At 40.3% G+C, this 17,753-nt stretch overlaps 1 protein-coding gene across 5 annotated transcripts in view; it reads left to right on the top strand.

The window, feature by feature from the left end:
- The window catches only part of FAM53A (family with sequence similarity 53 member A), a 111,461-nt gene extending 96,476 nt beyond the window's left edge, over positions 1-14,985 (top strand). For all 5 annotated transcript variants that reach the window (XM_019478618.2, XM_014607743.3, XM_014607739.3 and 2 more), the window contains exon 5: positions 13,746-14,985. In XM_019478618.2, the coding sequence (XP_019334163.1) occupies positions 13,746-14,081 (336 nt within the window). In that variant the 3' untranslated portion in view covers positions 14,082-14,985. The remainder of the gene's footprint in view (positions 1-13,745) is intronic.
- Positions 14,986-17,753: the final 2,768 nt, after the last annotated feature.

Here is a 17,753-nt window from a genome sequence, read left to right as displayed (position 1 = left end):
AAAGAACAATATGTACCCTTCTTCATTGAATTTTGTCCAGAACAGTTGGATATAACTACCCAATCCTTATATATTGAGTGATCCCACCAACTTCTCAATCAATAAACAGTCTTTAAACTGGGCATCGTGCCTTTCGTAACCATACGTTTTTAGAGATTGATCACATATAGAAATGCCAGAATTCTTATGGCATCTGATATATATGAAAAAAGAGCTGTTCTGTTTAACAGAACTTTATAGGAATGTGTATAGTGAACATATTTCAAAAAGTGCTGACTGGACACATGCAACGACCCTTTCTTTTCTTCTTGTGCAAGCCAATGGAACGTGCTCAGTTTAATTTTTCTCTGGAAATAATTAGTGGCCTCCGTCCACCTCTGGCTTGGATTAATGGCCTACCAAGAATTTATTGTAAAAACATACATGTGTATGTTCGGTTGAGCAAAACATTCCCAGCACCAACTGTTTCTTTTTAGTGCTTGTATAACAAGAAAATTTAAAATAATAATTTAAAAAACCTGGTGGCTTGTTGTTGGGTTTGTTTTTTTTGTTTTTTTTAAGAGAAAATTTATTGCAGTCTAGGCGGTGGGGCAGGGGGAAGAATTGCTTCCAAGCTGCAACCTTTTATTTTATACTTATTTAATACTTGTTGGGAGTGAATTTTATGGCCATTTATTTATTTATTTATTTATTTATTTATTTATTTATTTTATTATTTTTTTTTTTTTACCAAGTCCATAAAATGCTGGCTATAAAAAAAAAAAAAAAAAAAAAAAAAAAAAAAAAATGCTGACACAACCCAATAATATAAGTGAGGTTGACATCTGTCAGTAACTAATGAGCGCACTTTTAAGTTTAGGGTTCAAAGTTTGGTCTCCTAATCTGAGCAGATCCATGTCAATTTAATATTCACGCCACACCTAGCATTATTGTTCTGTCAGTCACATATTTAAAACCTTCAGTTAACTTGCATAAAGTCTACCAAAACACAAAATGATGGTGTTTTAATGACAGTGTTCTAGAGGTGAGAATTTATGGATGTATCCATACTAAAACTAGAAAGCATATAGGTTTTTGTCATGAATGTGATGGTCTTCAGCTACTGAAGACCATTAATGTTAAATGGTCAGACATAGTAGGAAGTTGCGTATAGCTCTGCATTTAAAAAAAAAAAAAAAAATGACAACTGTAAGTGACAGGAAATGCCTATATGGCCAGGTTTCATAGATACCGGGGGTCAAAATCTGTTATCATGCTGCTGGCATAAAGTAGGTGGTCTTGCAAAGCTGTTAGTGGGAATCGGAATTTGGCACAATGTTCAAAGCAGACCTGCAATCACCATAATTCATTTGCAAGGTTATACAAGTAGTGTTATATAACTCCTCTTCCTTTGTTTGTAAATAGGTGAGATGATAGAATGCCACTTCATTCTCAGTTTCCTTTTACTGTGAATTGTGCTTTGCTTATGTTATATTCGTTAAATAGCACTGTATTTTGTGTACCTGTTGGAAAAAAATCTGGGTTTTTTTTTCATTTTTGTTTTAAAGAACATAATTTTAAATGGAGTTAAATTTAGGGCAGCAATGGTTTTGGATCCTGACTATGACAGTATTGTCCGCTAGTGCTTCCAGCAGTCATTCTCTTATTGGGCAGTGTCCATGTACTGTTTAGAAATGTTAACTTGAGCAAACGTGCAACGTACTTGCATCACTGGATGAAGGAACGTGTGTATATAACTCCGTCCTGCAGGGATGTGAATGTGCACTTTTGTGTCCTAGTTTGACATGTGTACATAAAGTACCTGTTCTGTCATCTTTTAATTTATATCAGTGTTAGAAAAGTGTGTTAAAGGATTAATTTTAATGATGGCAATTATTATAAACTTATTCTTTGTATCTGTGAGACTTGTAATACTCTGTTTTCTTAAATGATAAATGCGGAAACTCACGCTTGCTTCTAAAGTGAAAGGTGAGCATTACTAAATCAGATGGGCTTTAAGTTCCCTGTATACTTTTCCCCCCCCCCCTCTAAAATGACATGGTTGAGCAAACAGCTGTGTCATTTGTCTTCATGTTACCACGCTGCTTAGCTCTGGTTTTGCAGCAGATGTATTTACAAATGGCCATTTTCCTTCTGTACAAACCCTCCAGGATGGACACTGTCTTTGTTTGTACAGCACTGACACAACGGGGCCCAGGTACAAAATATCTTCTCACTTTTTGACTTGTCCACTTCCTCTTTCAGGATCTCTGCAGGTGGTGTACTTTGTGGTTATGTGGGGAACAGAAAAAAAAAAATCACAGGTGCCATTAGTGGCTTCTAACACATGTGGGACTACAGTTCCACTTGGGGTTAGAGTACCGAGCCCTTCCTTCAGAGAAAGACGGCTGCCGTGGTCCTGTCAGGGCCAGGAACCACTAACATCAGCTTCTCCCTCCTTTGGGAGCAAGCTGCAGTTCTTCCTGACACTGTCTTTTACTGCCCCAGCTGCCACACACTTTATAACACTCTTTCCCTTGCAGCACACCTGCTCTTTTTAATGTTCTTCTGGATTAGGACTTCCAGGTAGAGGCTACTCCTGTACCCTTCAAGCTCCCTCTTGCTGCTGCCCATCTGTCTTTCTTTCTGTCTTTCCCCAGACTCCTGCAGTTAGTCCCTTCTGACTTTCCAAGCATCCTCATCATGGTGGCCATCCAAAGTTACTCATTGTTTTGTAATTGTTCTAACCTTCTCGCAGCATTCATTGTATTTGTGCTACATAACTGAGGGGTAGAGGAAGGCTTGTTTGCTGGGCTGCAGTCATAGGAGTTGATTATAATTAAGTATCACATACCGAAGACTTAATTGAGCATTCTGATGACATCCAGTATTAAGGCTTACATGCTGAGGTCTTTACGTTTGGGCTGGCTTTTTAGAGTTCTGGTTCACCTGCTTGTTTATTTTTGCAATCACACTTTTTACACTTAATAACGTTTCTTTAACTTTTTTTAAGATTTTTTTTTTTTTTTTAAAACAACATGGAGTGCTAGGTTTCACAATGTTAAGAAGCTACACGAAACAGTAACTGAAATTACACAATGTGGTACCATATTGACATCCATGTTGATCACCATCAAGGCTTAGACCCTTCAGATCTATTCCATGACAAGCTGCCAGTTGAGCTAATGGAGTAATAGAATGGGAAATAGTTTTTCGCTGTGGCTCTAGAGGGAAGGACACTTGACTACACTGGCTAGCACGACGGAAGAAAGAGACTTGGGGGTCGTCATTGACCACAAGATGAGCTTAAGCCTGCAATGTGATGCTGTGGCTAGTAAAGCGAGCAAAACGCTGGCTTGCATCCATAGATGCTTCTCAAGCAAATCCCGGGATGTCATTCTCCCCTTGTACTCGACCTTGGTGAGGCCGCAGCTGGAGTATTGCGTCCAGTTTTGGGCTCCACAGTTCAAAAAGGATGTGGAGAAACTTGAGAGAGTCCAGAGAAGAGCCACGCGCATGATCAGAGGTCAGGAAAACAGACCTTACGATGGCAAGCTGAGCGCTCTGGGGCTCTTTAGCCTGGAAAAGCGCAGACTCGGGGGTGGTCTGATGGGCACCTATAAGTTTTTTGTTTTTTTTTTTTTATCGGGGTGACCACCAGTATCTGGGGGAACGTTTGTTCACCAGAGCGCCCCAAAGGGATGACGAGGTCGAACGGTTATAAACTCCTTAAGACGGTTTCAGGCTGGACATAAGGAAGAATTTCTTTACTGTCCGAGCCCCCAAGGTCTGGAACAGCCTGCCATCGGAGGTGGTTCAAGCATCTACACCGAACACCTTCAGGAGTAAATTGGATGCTTCTCTTGCTGGGATCCTATGACCCCAGCTGACTTTCTGCCCTTTGGGCAGGGGGCTGGACTCAGTCTGTTCACTTAGTTGGTCCCAATCTATGACAAGCTTTGGAAAAGTGGGTGGAGAGGAACCAGATGCAGTTCAATAAGGATAAATACAGAGTGCTTCATCTTGGGAGAAGTAACCAGTGACATGAACGTTAGTTCGGAAGAGATATCATGGCCAGCATGATGGCTGAAGGGGACCTCAGGGTTATAGTTGATCACAGGATGAACATGAGCTGCCAGTGCAACGCTGTAGTCAACAGAGCTAATAGCATACTGGGATGCATTAGCTGACGCATCATGAGGAGAGCGAAGGAAATGATGCTTCCTTTTTACTCGGCATTGGTGAGACCCCAGCTGGAGTACTTTGTCCAGTTCTGGGTGCTGTGCTCAAAAAAAGACGTGAAGAATCTCGAAAGGATCCAGAGAAGGGCCACAAGAATGATTAAGGGCCTGGAGAACAAACCTTATGAGGAAAGACAAAGGGATCTGGGACTGTTCAACCTGAGGAAGAGAAGACTGAGGGGGGGACTTGGTGGCCATATATAAGTATGTAAGGGGTAAATATCAGAAACTGAGAGAGAAACCTGTTTACTGGGGCACCCCAGGGGAGGACAAGGAGCAGTGGCCATAAACTGTTAGAGGATGGTTTCAGGTTGGATGCAAGGAAGTACTTCTTTACGGTAAAGGAGACCAGAATCTGGAATAGGCTTCCGAAGGAGGTGGTGCAGTCCCCAACCTTGGAAGTCTTCAATAGGAGGCTGGACAGACACCTTGTTGGGATCATTTGATCTCGGCAGTATTCCTGCCTAGAGCAAGGGGGTTGAACTCTGATCTTTTGAGGTCCCTTCCAGCCCTTAATTGCTATTATTCTATGAAAAGCAGCTGCACCAGAGCAGCTTGTGGGTTGAGATGTCTGGCTGGTCAGGGGGCAAAAAATAGTACAGTGTGGGGTGAAAAGAGCAGCTCTGGGGTTGGGGCCAGTGGCTGGATTTTCCCAGACCTGGGATTGCGCAGGGGAAGCTTCATGCACTGGCTGGACCTAAATCAAGTCTGGTATTACATAGCTCTAGATTCATCTTACACAGGGTTCTGCAACTTTTAGACCAGTTTATGTGCATGGATCTTTTGTTCTGTTACAGGTTTAGACTGGTTGCTGGTCACTGAGACCGGGTCTATAGGTGTAAGGTTGGCACCAAGATGAGCTAAGTTTAAATCAGGTGGCCACTTTGAACCTCACCAGGTGTCTGTACTTAGCCTACCTGTTAGGAAACCTTGATAGGCTGGCCTACTAGAACTGTAACATAGTGTGATTGTGTTCTTAAGGTGAAAGCAGCTACATGACTTTATGCTTGCATACTAAAATAGCTAATATACAGAATTAAGGTTGCAGTTCACAAACCCAAGAGGTAGGAAAATGTAACCATACAATGCCCACATCCTACTGACAGTGCGGTGGTCTGGAACATTACATGTACACCCTAGACTACTGTTCAACCCAGAATAAGAATAAAAATACTGTGCACGTGCTTTTGTATTCAGGTTAACATTGCAAGTTACCCTTGCATTGCCTCATTCATTTAAATGTTGCATTAGCGTAGTTCTTTGCTTTCAGCTTTCATATTTTAAATACAAAAAGTTGTGAATAAATCTGGTATATATTGGAAACACAGTAAAAATGAGAACTATTTAAATCCCGTATCCATTAGTTCTATGGAAAGCCACTGCACACAGCCAAAATTTATATAGAAAGGAGTGGTCACCAAAAAGCTATAATTGTGTTCTGTACCTATTCAGATATCCTACAAGTTCAGTAAAAAAAACACTAAATTAAAAATTGTATATACCTTTACTCAGAATTATTCTTTAATCCAGGAGTGATGTTGTAGCTGTGATGATCCAGGAAATATGGAAGAGGCAAAGAATTTTTTTTGGGGGGGAGGTGATCACTTTTATTGGCCCAACTGCATAGTTAGGAGAAATCTTAAGCACAAGGTACCCTTCCTCAGACCCTGAAATCTTGTCTAAGATCTCTCCCAGCTATGTAGCTGGACCAAATAAAAGCACACAAAAAACCCTTGCCACTCTTTATTCCAGGAAATTTGATAGGATTTGTTTTTTGGTTTTGGTTTTTTTGCTTTGGTGTTTTTTGCAAATCGGATGCCATTTTAAATTTATGGGGAGTATACTAATTCAGAGTGTAGGTTAGTACCATCCTCCAACTCTGAGTTGTCTGCTCAATTTAGCACAAAATGCAGTGTGTGTGCACAGTGGGTTGTTTGTTTTTTGTTTTTTTTTCATTTTCCTAAATACATTTAGAGATTTTGGTAATACCTTGGAACACAGAGGAGGTGTGAGGAGTGATTGGAGAACTAAACTCCAGGCTTGGGTTTTTTGGTCTTGGTTTTAGCACATATCCCTTTAGCCCATCTGTCTCATAGGTGCGGTTTTCCGCTATGCTGCCTTCAAAATATTCCTTCTATTATTTTGCCGGGTATACTCTGCAGTTGTCTACAACATGGTAGATTTTTACTGCAGTGAAAGAGATGGCTATCATTTTTATTGAATCTGGGTCTTAAATGCTTCTGATCAAGTAGGCTGATCCCACTGTGCTGAAGACCGCTGTACTTGTGCCCTCTCCTCTCCGTCCGTCTTACCTGGTCCTTGGGACAGGGGCTGCCTCTCTTGCTCTCTGACTGACTATTTGCAGTGTCCTAGTTAATAATGGAGGCACTCCTAGGAAAAACTGAGCTAGTACAGACAGTATGAATTACGTTGAAATACAGCTAAAAGGACAGACACTTATCAGGACACAGCGCTTCTGAGGCTCATGCTACATCAAAAAACTGATGCATGTGAAATCAGTTAGTTTTGCTATCAACCCGACCACTCTTTTTTCAGGCTGTGACTATAGCTGGCACTTGGGAGAGGAGGTCCAGCCTCTAAACTATGATTAGGCTTACGTGTTCTGCCAAGATTTCCGCTGTGACCAAACAAGTCGTATGACCCTTCTGTGCCTTGGTTTCCTATATATATATGGTGACAGTGGTACTCCCTTACGTCACGGTATGACATGAGGACTAATGCCCTGGAGATGGAGGCATTTCGAATACATTGGTAATGAAGGTCACAGCTTAAGTAATTAATTGTATTTAAATGAACACGCAGGCCTTCATCTCTGCTAGTGCCGAATGCGTTGTGGCATTCTGGGGTTAGCCCCAGTTTTGCAAATATGCTTTATTTTTTACCTAAGATGTGGCATTGGTTGCAGCTCTGTAAACCTATTGAAGGGGAGATGGTTCCTGAGAATAATTTGAAATATAGACCCTTCACTGATGTTCAGTAAAGGATCATATGTTGAGATTTGAATAATTGACTGAAAAAAGTACTGTTTTACATGGGAACAGAGCACAGCTGATGCATGCTTCCTGTATCACTAGGACTTGTAACAGAAAGGTACCAGACTACAGTTGCATTTCACTATAAATAAGATATTTAACCATTAACTCAACTTTATTTGGACATCTAATAAAGTGTTCAAATAGATAGGATTTCCTTAATTCCTCCTACTCCTGGAAACCAAGAAGCTTTTATCTGGGAATTATCAGTTTTTCCCCCCCAAACACTTGCATGCATTTACTACTATAATATGAAACTCAAGTCACCTGCCTGAAAGTTGTTCCTAATTCCCTTGCAAAAACTTTTAAATGAAACTTTTATTTACACACATTTCTTCTCTCATCTTCCTGCTTTTATATTTGACTGCAACTTTACTGTGTAAAAAACAAACAGAATAAAAAATCATTTGGCTTCGCATATGCAAGTATAAATCTGGATTATTCCAAACTTTCAGGTGCTTTGTCCATTAGCTGTTAAAAGTAATGCAGGGCTTTTGCACTGGGTGTGGTAGGTAGTGTTCTGGTTACTGGAAAATAAGCCATCTAAAGGGTGTTGCAAAGAGGAGAATTACCTCTTTTTGCTTCTTTATCCCAACCCCTTCAAAAGTAGGAAATAAAGTACTTCAGTGCTATTTTTCCTTCCCCTGACCTCTGTTCTGAACATCCCTTTCCTGAAGAGAGGAGGAGAGTTGCCTTCATTTGTCTGGAGTAATGGTAGCAATGAATTCACCAACTGACTTGCATAGCTCCAGAGGTCAGTGACCAAAGCTTTTCAGCTGCATCACCATTGCTGCTCTTTTAGCCAAATGTACTCTGTGCCCAGGAACTCTTTACACACATGGGAGCACAAGTGCACGCTATACCATACACGTTTGTTTTTAAAAAATTCATAAAATACTTGTATCCAAATGCAGTGGAGGACATGCACAATCTTTGTTAAAAGGTTTAGGTGAAGTACTATATTATGAATTAGTAGATTGTATCTGGGCAAAATGTATTCTTCAGTATGCTAATTAACTTCTTTGTTGTTAGTTTTTTAGCACCATTAGGAGTCTGTGAGGAACTCTAGCAGGAAGGGATTATAATTAAAAGGTGTGTTGTGTTTTTTTCAGGTTCATTATGTCTTAACATAATAGTTTATTTTTCTCTACTACTAATTATACCTTTTAACACAAAAGAGAGAAACTAAAGCTATATGGGGCTAATGAACAATTGTTTGTATTTATACTATGGTATGAAGTGAAAAGGCATGAAAAAGTATAAAAGAAAATATTGAACAGAACATTGGCCTCCTGGATAATAACTGAATGCAAACAAAACCTTTCACCTTGAAGGCCTTCTTGTATAAATCTATCCCAGACTGGTGGACGGGGGACCAAAGCCTGTTAGCATATGAGATTGCTCTATGGATTCTGGAAATGTCGAAGTTATTCTGTTTTAGTCCAAGTGTCTACATAAACACTACTACCTGCAGAGCTTGTACCACCCATGCAAAAGAATGACCAGCACTACTGGTTCAGGACAGTGCCACGCTGGTATGGTTGTGTGGAACCTTGTGCTGATTTAAACACAGGTCTTCGCCTTCAGTACAATACCCAAATAAAAAGATACTTTTTTTTTTTTTTCCCAAATGTGAAAATTGTACAAAGAGAAGAAACCATAGGACTAAAATGTGGAAAGGATGTATAATTTGAAGAATTAAGTGTATAATTAGTGAAGATGGTGTTTCCTTTTAGTACACAGTTCATGTATTATATTCTATAAAATTAATAGTACTGTATCTGTTTAAAGTGTACCTTCATACTAGTGTATGGGGTAGAAAAAATAACTCAAATACTACACCCAGGCAACAGGAAAACCATTAATGCTGTGGTTAAAAATATAGGGACATTAAGGATAGTGTCCACCTTAGGAGCTTCCAGTGGCCTTTTACTTCTTGGTGAAATGGTGGATCCATTGAAAGGGTCAGGAATTTCATAAAGATTTCCCTTGTGTTTCCCCTTCACTTTTTATACATAACAGTTACTATGTAGCTGATTCCACTCAGCAGTTTTGATGTAATGGTTCCTCTTTAACAAGGGATTGGTACTTGTTATGGACTAAGCAATGAGCAAATTCCAGTTTACAAATTGGAATAGTAGTTTCAAATTGTTTTATAACTTTACACCCAACAGGCTCATCTACATGTGCCATTAATACAGCTGAATTTTTTCTGCACAGAAAATTCAGGCACATTAAACTGCCTGGGCACACATCTGAATGTGCACCCGTTGGGAGCAATTCAGTCCAGATGGAGCTCCAGGGTTGCAGGGGGGTGGGGATCAGGTCTGGGCTGTGGAGGAGCTGTCCCAGTTCCAGGGAAGCTCCCTCCCAGCTGCATTGAGATCTGAGCCAGTGAGAGCTGTCCTGGCTCCAGGGTAGCTGCCCTGCAGAGGTCGAGGCTTAGCCAGGCAAAGTTGTGCCCCCTCTGCTGCCTGAGCTGACAGAAGCTATTTGCTCCCAGGTAGGGTTCACACATGTGGTACAGTGCATTAGTTAATAAACTGTTTTTCTAGTGCCTGTATATATGGGTGCTAGCAAATGGCGCATTAGACTACAGGCAGTCCTTGACTTGCAATGTTTCAAGTTGCAATGCTTCGCACTTGCAACGTTTATAAATTGACACCCTATTTCAACTTTCTGACATCACTTTCGACTTTACAACACTTGATCTGATGTGACGCTGTGCCAGCGAACAAGTTCGCTGCATCGCCCATCTCCCTGGAGAATAGCTGTTCAAACTTCCTTGGACACTTTTTCTTTAAGAAAGCAGCCAAGACTCCAGAAAAACCTGCAGCCAAAACTCCTGAGAAGACTCCAGCCAAGAACCCTTCAAAAAATCCAACCAAGAGCCCTTCAAAAAGTCCAGCAAAGTCACCTCCAAAGTAGTCCTTCTAAATCAATATGATTGCTATTTACAATGTAAATATATTAATGTAGCTATATTACTCATCTGTAATTGACTGAGTACAAAATTCTGGGTTATTTTTGGTGAAAATAGGGTATCGGTGTTTGGGTCAGGAACCAACCCCCCATTTATAACATTGTTTCCTATGGGAAAATCGGTTCCAAGTTGCAACGTTTCGACTTAAGACACGTTTTTCAGGAACCAAATGTGTCGTAAGTTCAAGGACTGCCTGTCATTTAATGCACAGTAACTGACATGCATGTGCAGATGGTGACACTTTTACTTTGCATTAAATTAGTGTAATGTGCAGTAAAGCATCTCATGTAGCAAATGCACCCAATGAGTCTGCTTTCACATTTTGAGAATGAAGTGAATCTTTTTTACCAGCTTAAGCTGGGAAGGGCAAATACAAAAGCAGCAATGGAATAGGATCATAAACATGCAACATGGCAAGGACTCCCAAAGGGTTACTTTCCTTTTCCTTATTTTCTGCACTTTTTGAGTGTCTGTCACTGTGCTTGTAGACTTTTCAGGGCCCAGATTGCTCGTCTTACACAATGTCAAGTATTTTATGAAACCTTCATGAATGATGATATCAGGTGCCAGTCAGACCTGAAACGTCTTATTCTTTTGCGAGTTTTATGCCAGTTTAGACAGCTGCATAGACTTCTGTCGATATGCAGGTGTAAAAGTGGAGAATCCAGCTATCCATGACCATAACACTTTCTTCCATACTTCTCTCTTTCAGTACAGTTAAATGAAGACAGCATTGTGTCCAATTGCTTTGTTTACTATGCATCCATTAAAAGATGTGGTGATAAAGGGTGACCGAATTTTCCAATAATTTCCATAAGCTTTCTTGGAGAGGAACTGTAAGGTAGTGCATGTCCAGTTTAGTGTTTGTCTAGGGGGGCCTCAGCCTGAGTGATACTAACCTCTTATATTAATAGCATGGTTTTCTGTGATTTGCAGGAGCCTTGGTGATCCAAATGGTACCTTTCAGGCTCACGTTCCTAATAAATACCATAGCTACCACTGGAGTTCATTTTCCCACTTCTCCTTAAGCTTATTTTTAAAGAGATACCGCATCCATGTTCTGGCATGTGTCATAACTTCATGGTGGCTGGATGGTGTATTTATGCCGTAAATACGTTGTTTTTTTACTAAAGTAGTGTTTCCACTTGATTCCAGGATTTGGGTCTTTAGGAAAGAATATGAAATACTGACAAACCTGAGATTAACGTTGTTAGGTAGTGGGACAGGATGAGCATTCCAGATGGAGTCTAAAGTGCACACAGATCTTAATTGTACACGCCTGTTAGTTTGTTAGAAGGATGACTGTAATGAACTTCTAGTACAGAATACGGTTTTTAGCAAACCTAAATAACGTTTTGTATTAACTGCTGTGACAAAGTGCACTCATGAAATAATTCTTTACCCTTTTTTCCTCCCCTTTTTTTTTTTTTTAAAGAAGCCTCCCTTTTATTATGCTTCAAAATTTGTATAGTGACTTATTGTGAGTTTCTGAGCCAAAGGTTTGGTAAAGAATACACACATTAGCTTGCTTTCAAGTTGCTGTGAGCCTTACTTGGTTGCTTGTTTGCTTTGAAAGCGAGGGTCTAGAGAGATTTCTTTTATTTCATTGCCCACTATTGTTTCCTGTACAAAGTTTTAATATTCAGACATTTTATCACCCCACTTCTTTTAAACCTCAGAGTTTCTTTTCTTTTTCCTGTTACACAAAAGAATACTTTTAGCTGATTGAGGTCCATCCATTGCCAACCGGGGATTCTTTTGTTTTGCTGGTCCAGCACCCTTTATAAAACGAGGACCATTGAGCAAGTACTCACAGGCTCCCCACTGAGCTTGATTGTGCTTGAAAGGTGTGGTACTGTACTGGTATAACATGTAAAGCTTCAGATGGAGGGCTTGAATGCATTTCAGCTTCTACCTTTTGCTTTCTGAAAAGTAGTGGGATTGTGTGCTGAGATAATAAATCCACCTATTTTTAGTTTGGTGCGGTTGTGACAAGTGGGTGAACAAAGAACTAGTTGAATGCACTCACTGTTGTGTTGAAGCCAGCTAAAAGTTCCCATTCAAGTGGTTTCAGCACAGTATAGCTAACGGGCAATTTTCCGTTTATGTACACAAACCTTCCAGAAAGGCAGCTGTGCATATTTTTTGATTAACCTCTAGTAGTAACTTGAATAAAGAACAGTTTGGGGGATTCAAGAATCCCTTTCTAAAAACATAAATAACTTTAAAGTTTTGTTTCTTTGGACCGGAGCAGTGATCGGTATCTACCGTAAGGCTTAAAGGACTACAAAGTGAATGCTTTCTTCCTCTGTCTGTAGACAGATAGCAGGAAATGTTTTCTTCATTTCAAAGTTATAAGCTACAATTAGGATTGGAGTACCTGCTAACACTGTGTCTTTGCTGCTTTATTGAGAATCACTGGCTTTGCTTTTAATTTGTTTAAATATGAACAAATCTTATTGTCCTCATTCATATACATGACAAAAATACAATGTTCATCTAGTCAATATGTGTAGCGTAGGTTCATTTGTGTGCCAGTAACTGTATTGATGAGACGGGGTATAGAGAGATTTATGCACAGATTGATCAGATGCCTGTTTACGTATGGATCTATGTGAGAAAAGAAGTTTTAATAATAGAGGGCTTCTCCGTCTAGCAGAAAAAGCTTTATAACCCGATTTAATGGCTGGAAGGCAGAAGATGGCAAATTCAGACTACTAAATAGGGTGCACATTTTTAAAGTAAGAATAATAAATCCTTGTAACAATTTAGCAGGTGGTGGGTTCTCCATTTTCAAGGAGCTTCAAATTGATTGGATTTTTTTTCTAAAAGGAACTCCTGGTCAGAAGCGTGCCTGTGCGGACTCGCTCTGTGTTGCAGTCTGATTTGGCATGTTCTTGTGAGAGCCTATCGAATTTGTCAGTGATCTTCGTTGGGCAACACTATTGCCGTTAGCTCCTGCATAAGTGTTGCCATCAGTGAGGCACTTCTGTCCTTCTCCTGCGCTTCACTCGCTTTGATCCTAGCAGTGCTGTAAAATTTCCAAATCTTGCTCATGTTGAGGGTTGAGAGAGAAACGAAGTTTATCTGGGTCTTTCTTAAAACTGTATAATCCCTACATGTGCTGGGCTTGAGGTATGTAAACCTGAGAAGTGACCTGACCTGGTGGAAGGACTATGGGGATGGGATGTAGACACTACTGAGCTTAGAAACCCAGTCTACCAATGATGGACATGGTCTTGGCAAGTCGTTCCCACCTCGGTGTATCTCCGGGTACATAATTGAGCATGTTTGGGAGGGATAGCATCTCTGAATGTGAAGCACTGCCCAAAAGGCATTTCACGTGTCAAATGTGGTTAAGATCATGGTGTCCAGTGGAAAATTCACTCTTAAAATTCTTGAGGAGCTGCTGGCATTGGGCATTCATATGGATATAGTAACCTTTTAACAATGCTTTTGATTAATGTAGCTATATCTTTTTAATTACAGACTTTAAAAAATTCAAAAAGTCTTTGCTCTCTTGATTATGAAGAAGATGATGATGATGACGATGATGACACGCAAATGAAGACAATAGTGTCATCCCCATGTGACTCAAATGACCTTATGAACATCATCACCCCTGGTTCCAGTCCAATGAAAGAGAAGCTGGATGAAGTAAGGCATCATGGGCAATGCCAAGTTGGCTTCAACACAAGGGATTATAAGAAAGCAGCTGCAGTATGTGAAAGTGATGAGGACACGAGTGATTGTGAGAGCACTGAAGAGGGGATCTTTCCTCTGGACTGTGGGGACTTGGATCTAGAGCAGATTGAAAACAACTGAGGCTCAAAAGTTGTGTGCTAGAATCAGAGTTGTTCTAAATTAAAATGATAGTGGATTACATTTGCCATGCATAATCCATGTCCCTGAATCTCTGTATTGCCTATCTTGGGCCTGTGTTAGAAGAAATGTTTCAGGTGGGGGGAGAATAAAATTGAACCATTGTTACCTGTTTAGTCTGTTGATCAGTATGTGGATGACAACAACAACAAAGAGTAGGAAGTTAAATGTATTTTGAACATTAAGGAGTAATTTTGATTAAAAATTTCCTAAAAGATATTTTGCATTTTTATGGCTTTTACAGTTCCGGAGAAAGCATCTCTATTTTGAAATGAATTTTCAGAAGGGCACTCTATAAAACAATCTATCTACAGTGATTCTGGGGCAGGTGTATGTTCCTTTTGTTTAAAAAAAAAAAAGAAAAAAAGAAAAAGGAAAAAAAAAAAAAAGCTTGAGAGACGTGAATTACATAATTAAATTGGTAATAAACCATCAGGTGATCTGAACTCTTAAATATCTGGTTGAGAATTGGTCCAAAATACTTAACTGCCTCCTTCTACAGTGTGTGGTTATAAAACTTCATAACATGTACAAATGAATTTTTCATACATTCAAGCCTTTTTGATCAAAATGTAGTAGTGACCTTAAAGGTTAACATTTTCCATGATTTTACTACTTGAATTGTTTTCTAGCCTGAAGCAATGCTAATTGAGGTGGGATAAAACTGCAAGTAGCTGCCCACCTTCTTGGTCATTATGTTTTCTGTGGTTCAAAAGAATGTACAACAAGAGCACTTGAACTTTTAGACAGGGACTTTGTAATGATCAATTCCCCAGGAGGTGATCCCTTCAGCAATACTAGAAGGAAACTAGTCCTTGAATTAAATAAAGTGACATTTTGCTTTGCATTTTTGTGTGTTTATGAACTTTATTGGTTGGTGTGTGTAGCTTTTGGCAGACTTAGCACGGTGCCTCAGTTCAACATGGGAAAGGGAAAAGCTTTTGGATGTCACTAAATTCAGTCAGCAAACACTTCTTTAAATCTTATCTCCAGATATTTCTAGTATCCCCCCATAAGAGAGGTTATTTTCATCACTTTTCATGTAAGAGTATATCCATCGTTGACTGCTGCAACCTGCAACTATTGCAGTGCTGCTGCTGTAATGAAAGGAGAGCTCCCCAAATGAGAAGGATTAGTCTGGGAAAGCTTTTGAATTAAGAGAAAATAGGCCTGGTAAGAATTACTTGTGGTAATTCAGAAGTTAAGAAACTGGTAGGCTGCTTAAATGAAGTTGACTGTTTTGCTTTCTGCAACAGAGCCACAGCATTGCAATGGAGAGCCCAGTTCCCTCTGCTAGAGCACATTTAATGCAGCCTGGGTAGTATGGGGAGGAGGGAGAAACCACATTGGGCGATGTATTACAAAGGGAAAGGAAGGAATGTTATGAAATTTGGTCTGCTGAGTTGAGTGTCAGAAACTATAATCATAAAGAGAATTGGGCTTCAAATGGCTGGCCAGAGGAGACCTCCAAAATGCCCATACAAAATAAAATGATATGGGGCAACTGACAGGAAGCAGATGTCTCTCTTGTAATTTGGCAGGCAGTGGGGGGATACGGTGTTACTAGTTTAATAGGGGCTGGAGGGGTGCAGAGTGGGAAGGGACTGGAGTACGAGTAGAGAACAATATATTGTATACAAAAGAGATTGCATTGCATTGCTTTTGTAGCATGATGTTTTACAGAAAATGCAAGGGAGGCTCTTCTTCATACCAAGAAGAGCCAGGCTACAGAAGAAAATGAAGCTCACCATGTAGGCAAAAGTTCAAAAACAAAGTTCTCTCTAGAAGAGCAACTGGTACTGAAGCAAGTACCTACTAGTTCTTGAATAGATCCCGGGCATGGTGCTTCAGTTCCAAGATCCCTTCTGCCATAAAGGGAATTTGCATGCACTGAGCATACTCAAAGAGTGTTCTCTGCAAAGTAAACTGTTGTTCTTCTTAAGGTGCAGAAATACGATTCATGAAAAGCCAGCAAACCCAGTATATGCAATACCACCTGAAAATGTGTAAAGAGGGTGATAGTGTGGAATGGTAGAGCCATGGTGGGGCACAGAGCAGACTTGCTTGAAAATCTGATACTCTTCATTCCAGTATAATTTGTTTCTTTTCAGTAGAGCACTGCACATAAGTGAAGTTCAATGGACTTAAAGATGCAGAGTGATAGCAAAGGTCAGTAGAACAACTGGAATCACTTAAAATCTAATCTTTCCATATTAAAGCACTCCTGTCGAAACTATAAAACTGCAGGGAAAGAAAAGTGTGTGGTGACCCCAGTGGCTTGTTAATCCTTAAGGAAAAGGAGAGCTGGAAAGAAATGAGAACAAAAGAAGAAAGGGTGTGGGTGCAGAAAGCGAGGGACGGGCTGAGAGAGGAAAAAATACTTTTTTTCTTTTTTAACACAAATTAAATACTTATTTTAATGATCGGAACAGCTGAGGCATGATCTGAGCAGCAGACTGGAAGCCAGACGTCTAACCCCAGATCTTAAATGGCATCTTAAGCAAGTCAGTTCATTCATCCCTTCCAGCCCTAAACTTCTGTGAATCTGTCTGTGCCTTAGTTTCTCCAGTTTCAAAAAACGAGGTTATGTGCCTCCCCTCTCAAACATATATTGTAATTTAAATATACAGGGCCATGAGGGGACTTCTAAAGTCCAGTCCCCTACTGTTGTGGGCGGCTGAATCCACGTAATCCCTTTCATGCAGTTAGTTTCATACTGAAGCACTACTTGGGCCCTTTTTAGGTACGTAAATTAGGGTCACTCTTGCATCATGAAGAACTGCACAGGAAAATGCCCGCAACAGTAGCCATCCACACTAACTTGCATTTTTATGAATAGGTGAATGAATAAAAACCTAAGTAGTTGAACAGCTGTGTAATAAAAATGGTAAAATCATGGGCAAACAAAAAAAACTCTGTTGAAACAAAAATGTGTGTACTTTAAATCTACAGGGTTTAATATAATCCCAGGTAAGAGCCAGGGAGTTGAAGGAATTGCTATTTATGAAGTCACTTCAGACAGTGTGTTCTCTGGAATTGCATAATAATAAAAAACCATATAATTCCTGCTTCGAGAGCTTTTTAAACCATGAACTCTCTACTTTTATGTATTGCATTAAATTGCAACAAGACAGGAAAAATCTCTATTAAGTTGTACTGGGCAAAGTCAGTGAGTTTTCATAGATTTAAGGCTGGAAGAGACCTCAATAGATCATCGAGTCCGACCCCCTGCATAGGCAGGAAAGAGTGCTGGGTTCAGATGACCCCAGCCAGATGCCTATCTAACCTTGTCTTGAAGACCCCCAGGGTAGGGGAGAGCATCACCTCCCTTGGGAGCCTATTCCAGATTTTGGCAACTCGAACTGTGAAGAAGTTCTTCCTAATGTCCGGTCTAAATCTGCTCTCTGCTAGCTTGTGGCCATTATTTCTTGTGACCCCCAGGGGTGCCTTGGTGAGTAGAGCCTCACCAATTCCCTTCTTTGCCCCCGTGATGAATTTATAGGCAGCCACAAGGTCATCTCTCAACCTTCTCTTGTGGAGGCTGAAGAGGTCCAGGTGCCCCAGTCTCTCCTTGTAGGGCTTGGCCTGCAAGGGGAGACCTCGTACAGTAGGCCA

The sequence above is a fragment of the Alligator mississippiensis genome, chromosome 2, assembly GCF_030867095.1.
Source record: "Alligator mississippiensis isolate rAllMis1 chromosome 2, rAllMis1, whole genome shotgun sequence".
Taxonomy (NCBI): domain Eukaryota; kingdom Metazoa; phylum Chordata; order Crocodylia; family Alligatoridae; genus Alligator; species Alligator mississippiensis.
The sequence above is the reverse complement of the archived record's forward strand: the minus strand, read 5'-3'. Positions and strand labels throughout refer to the sequence as shown.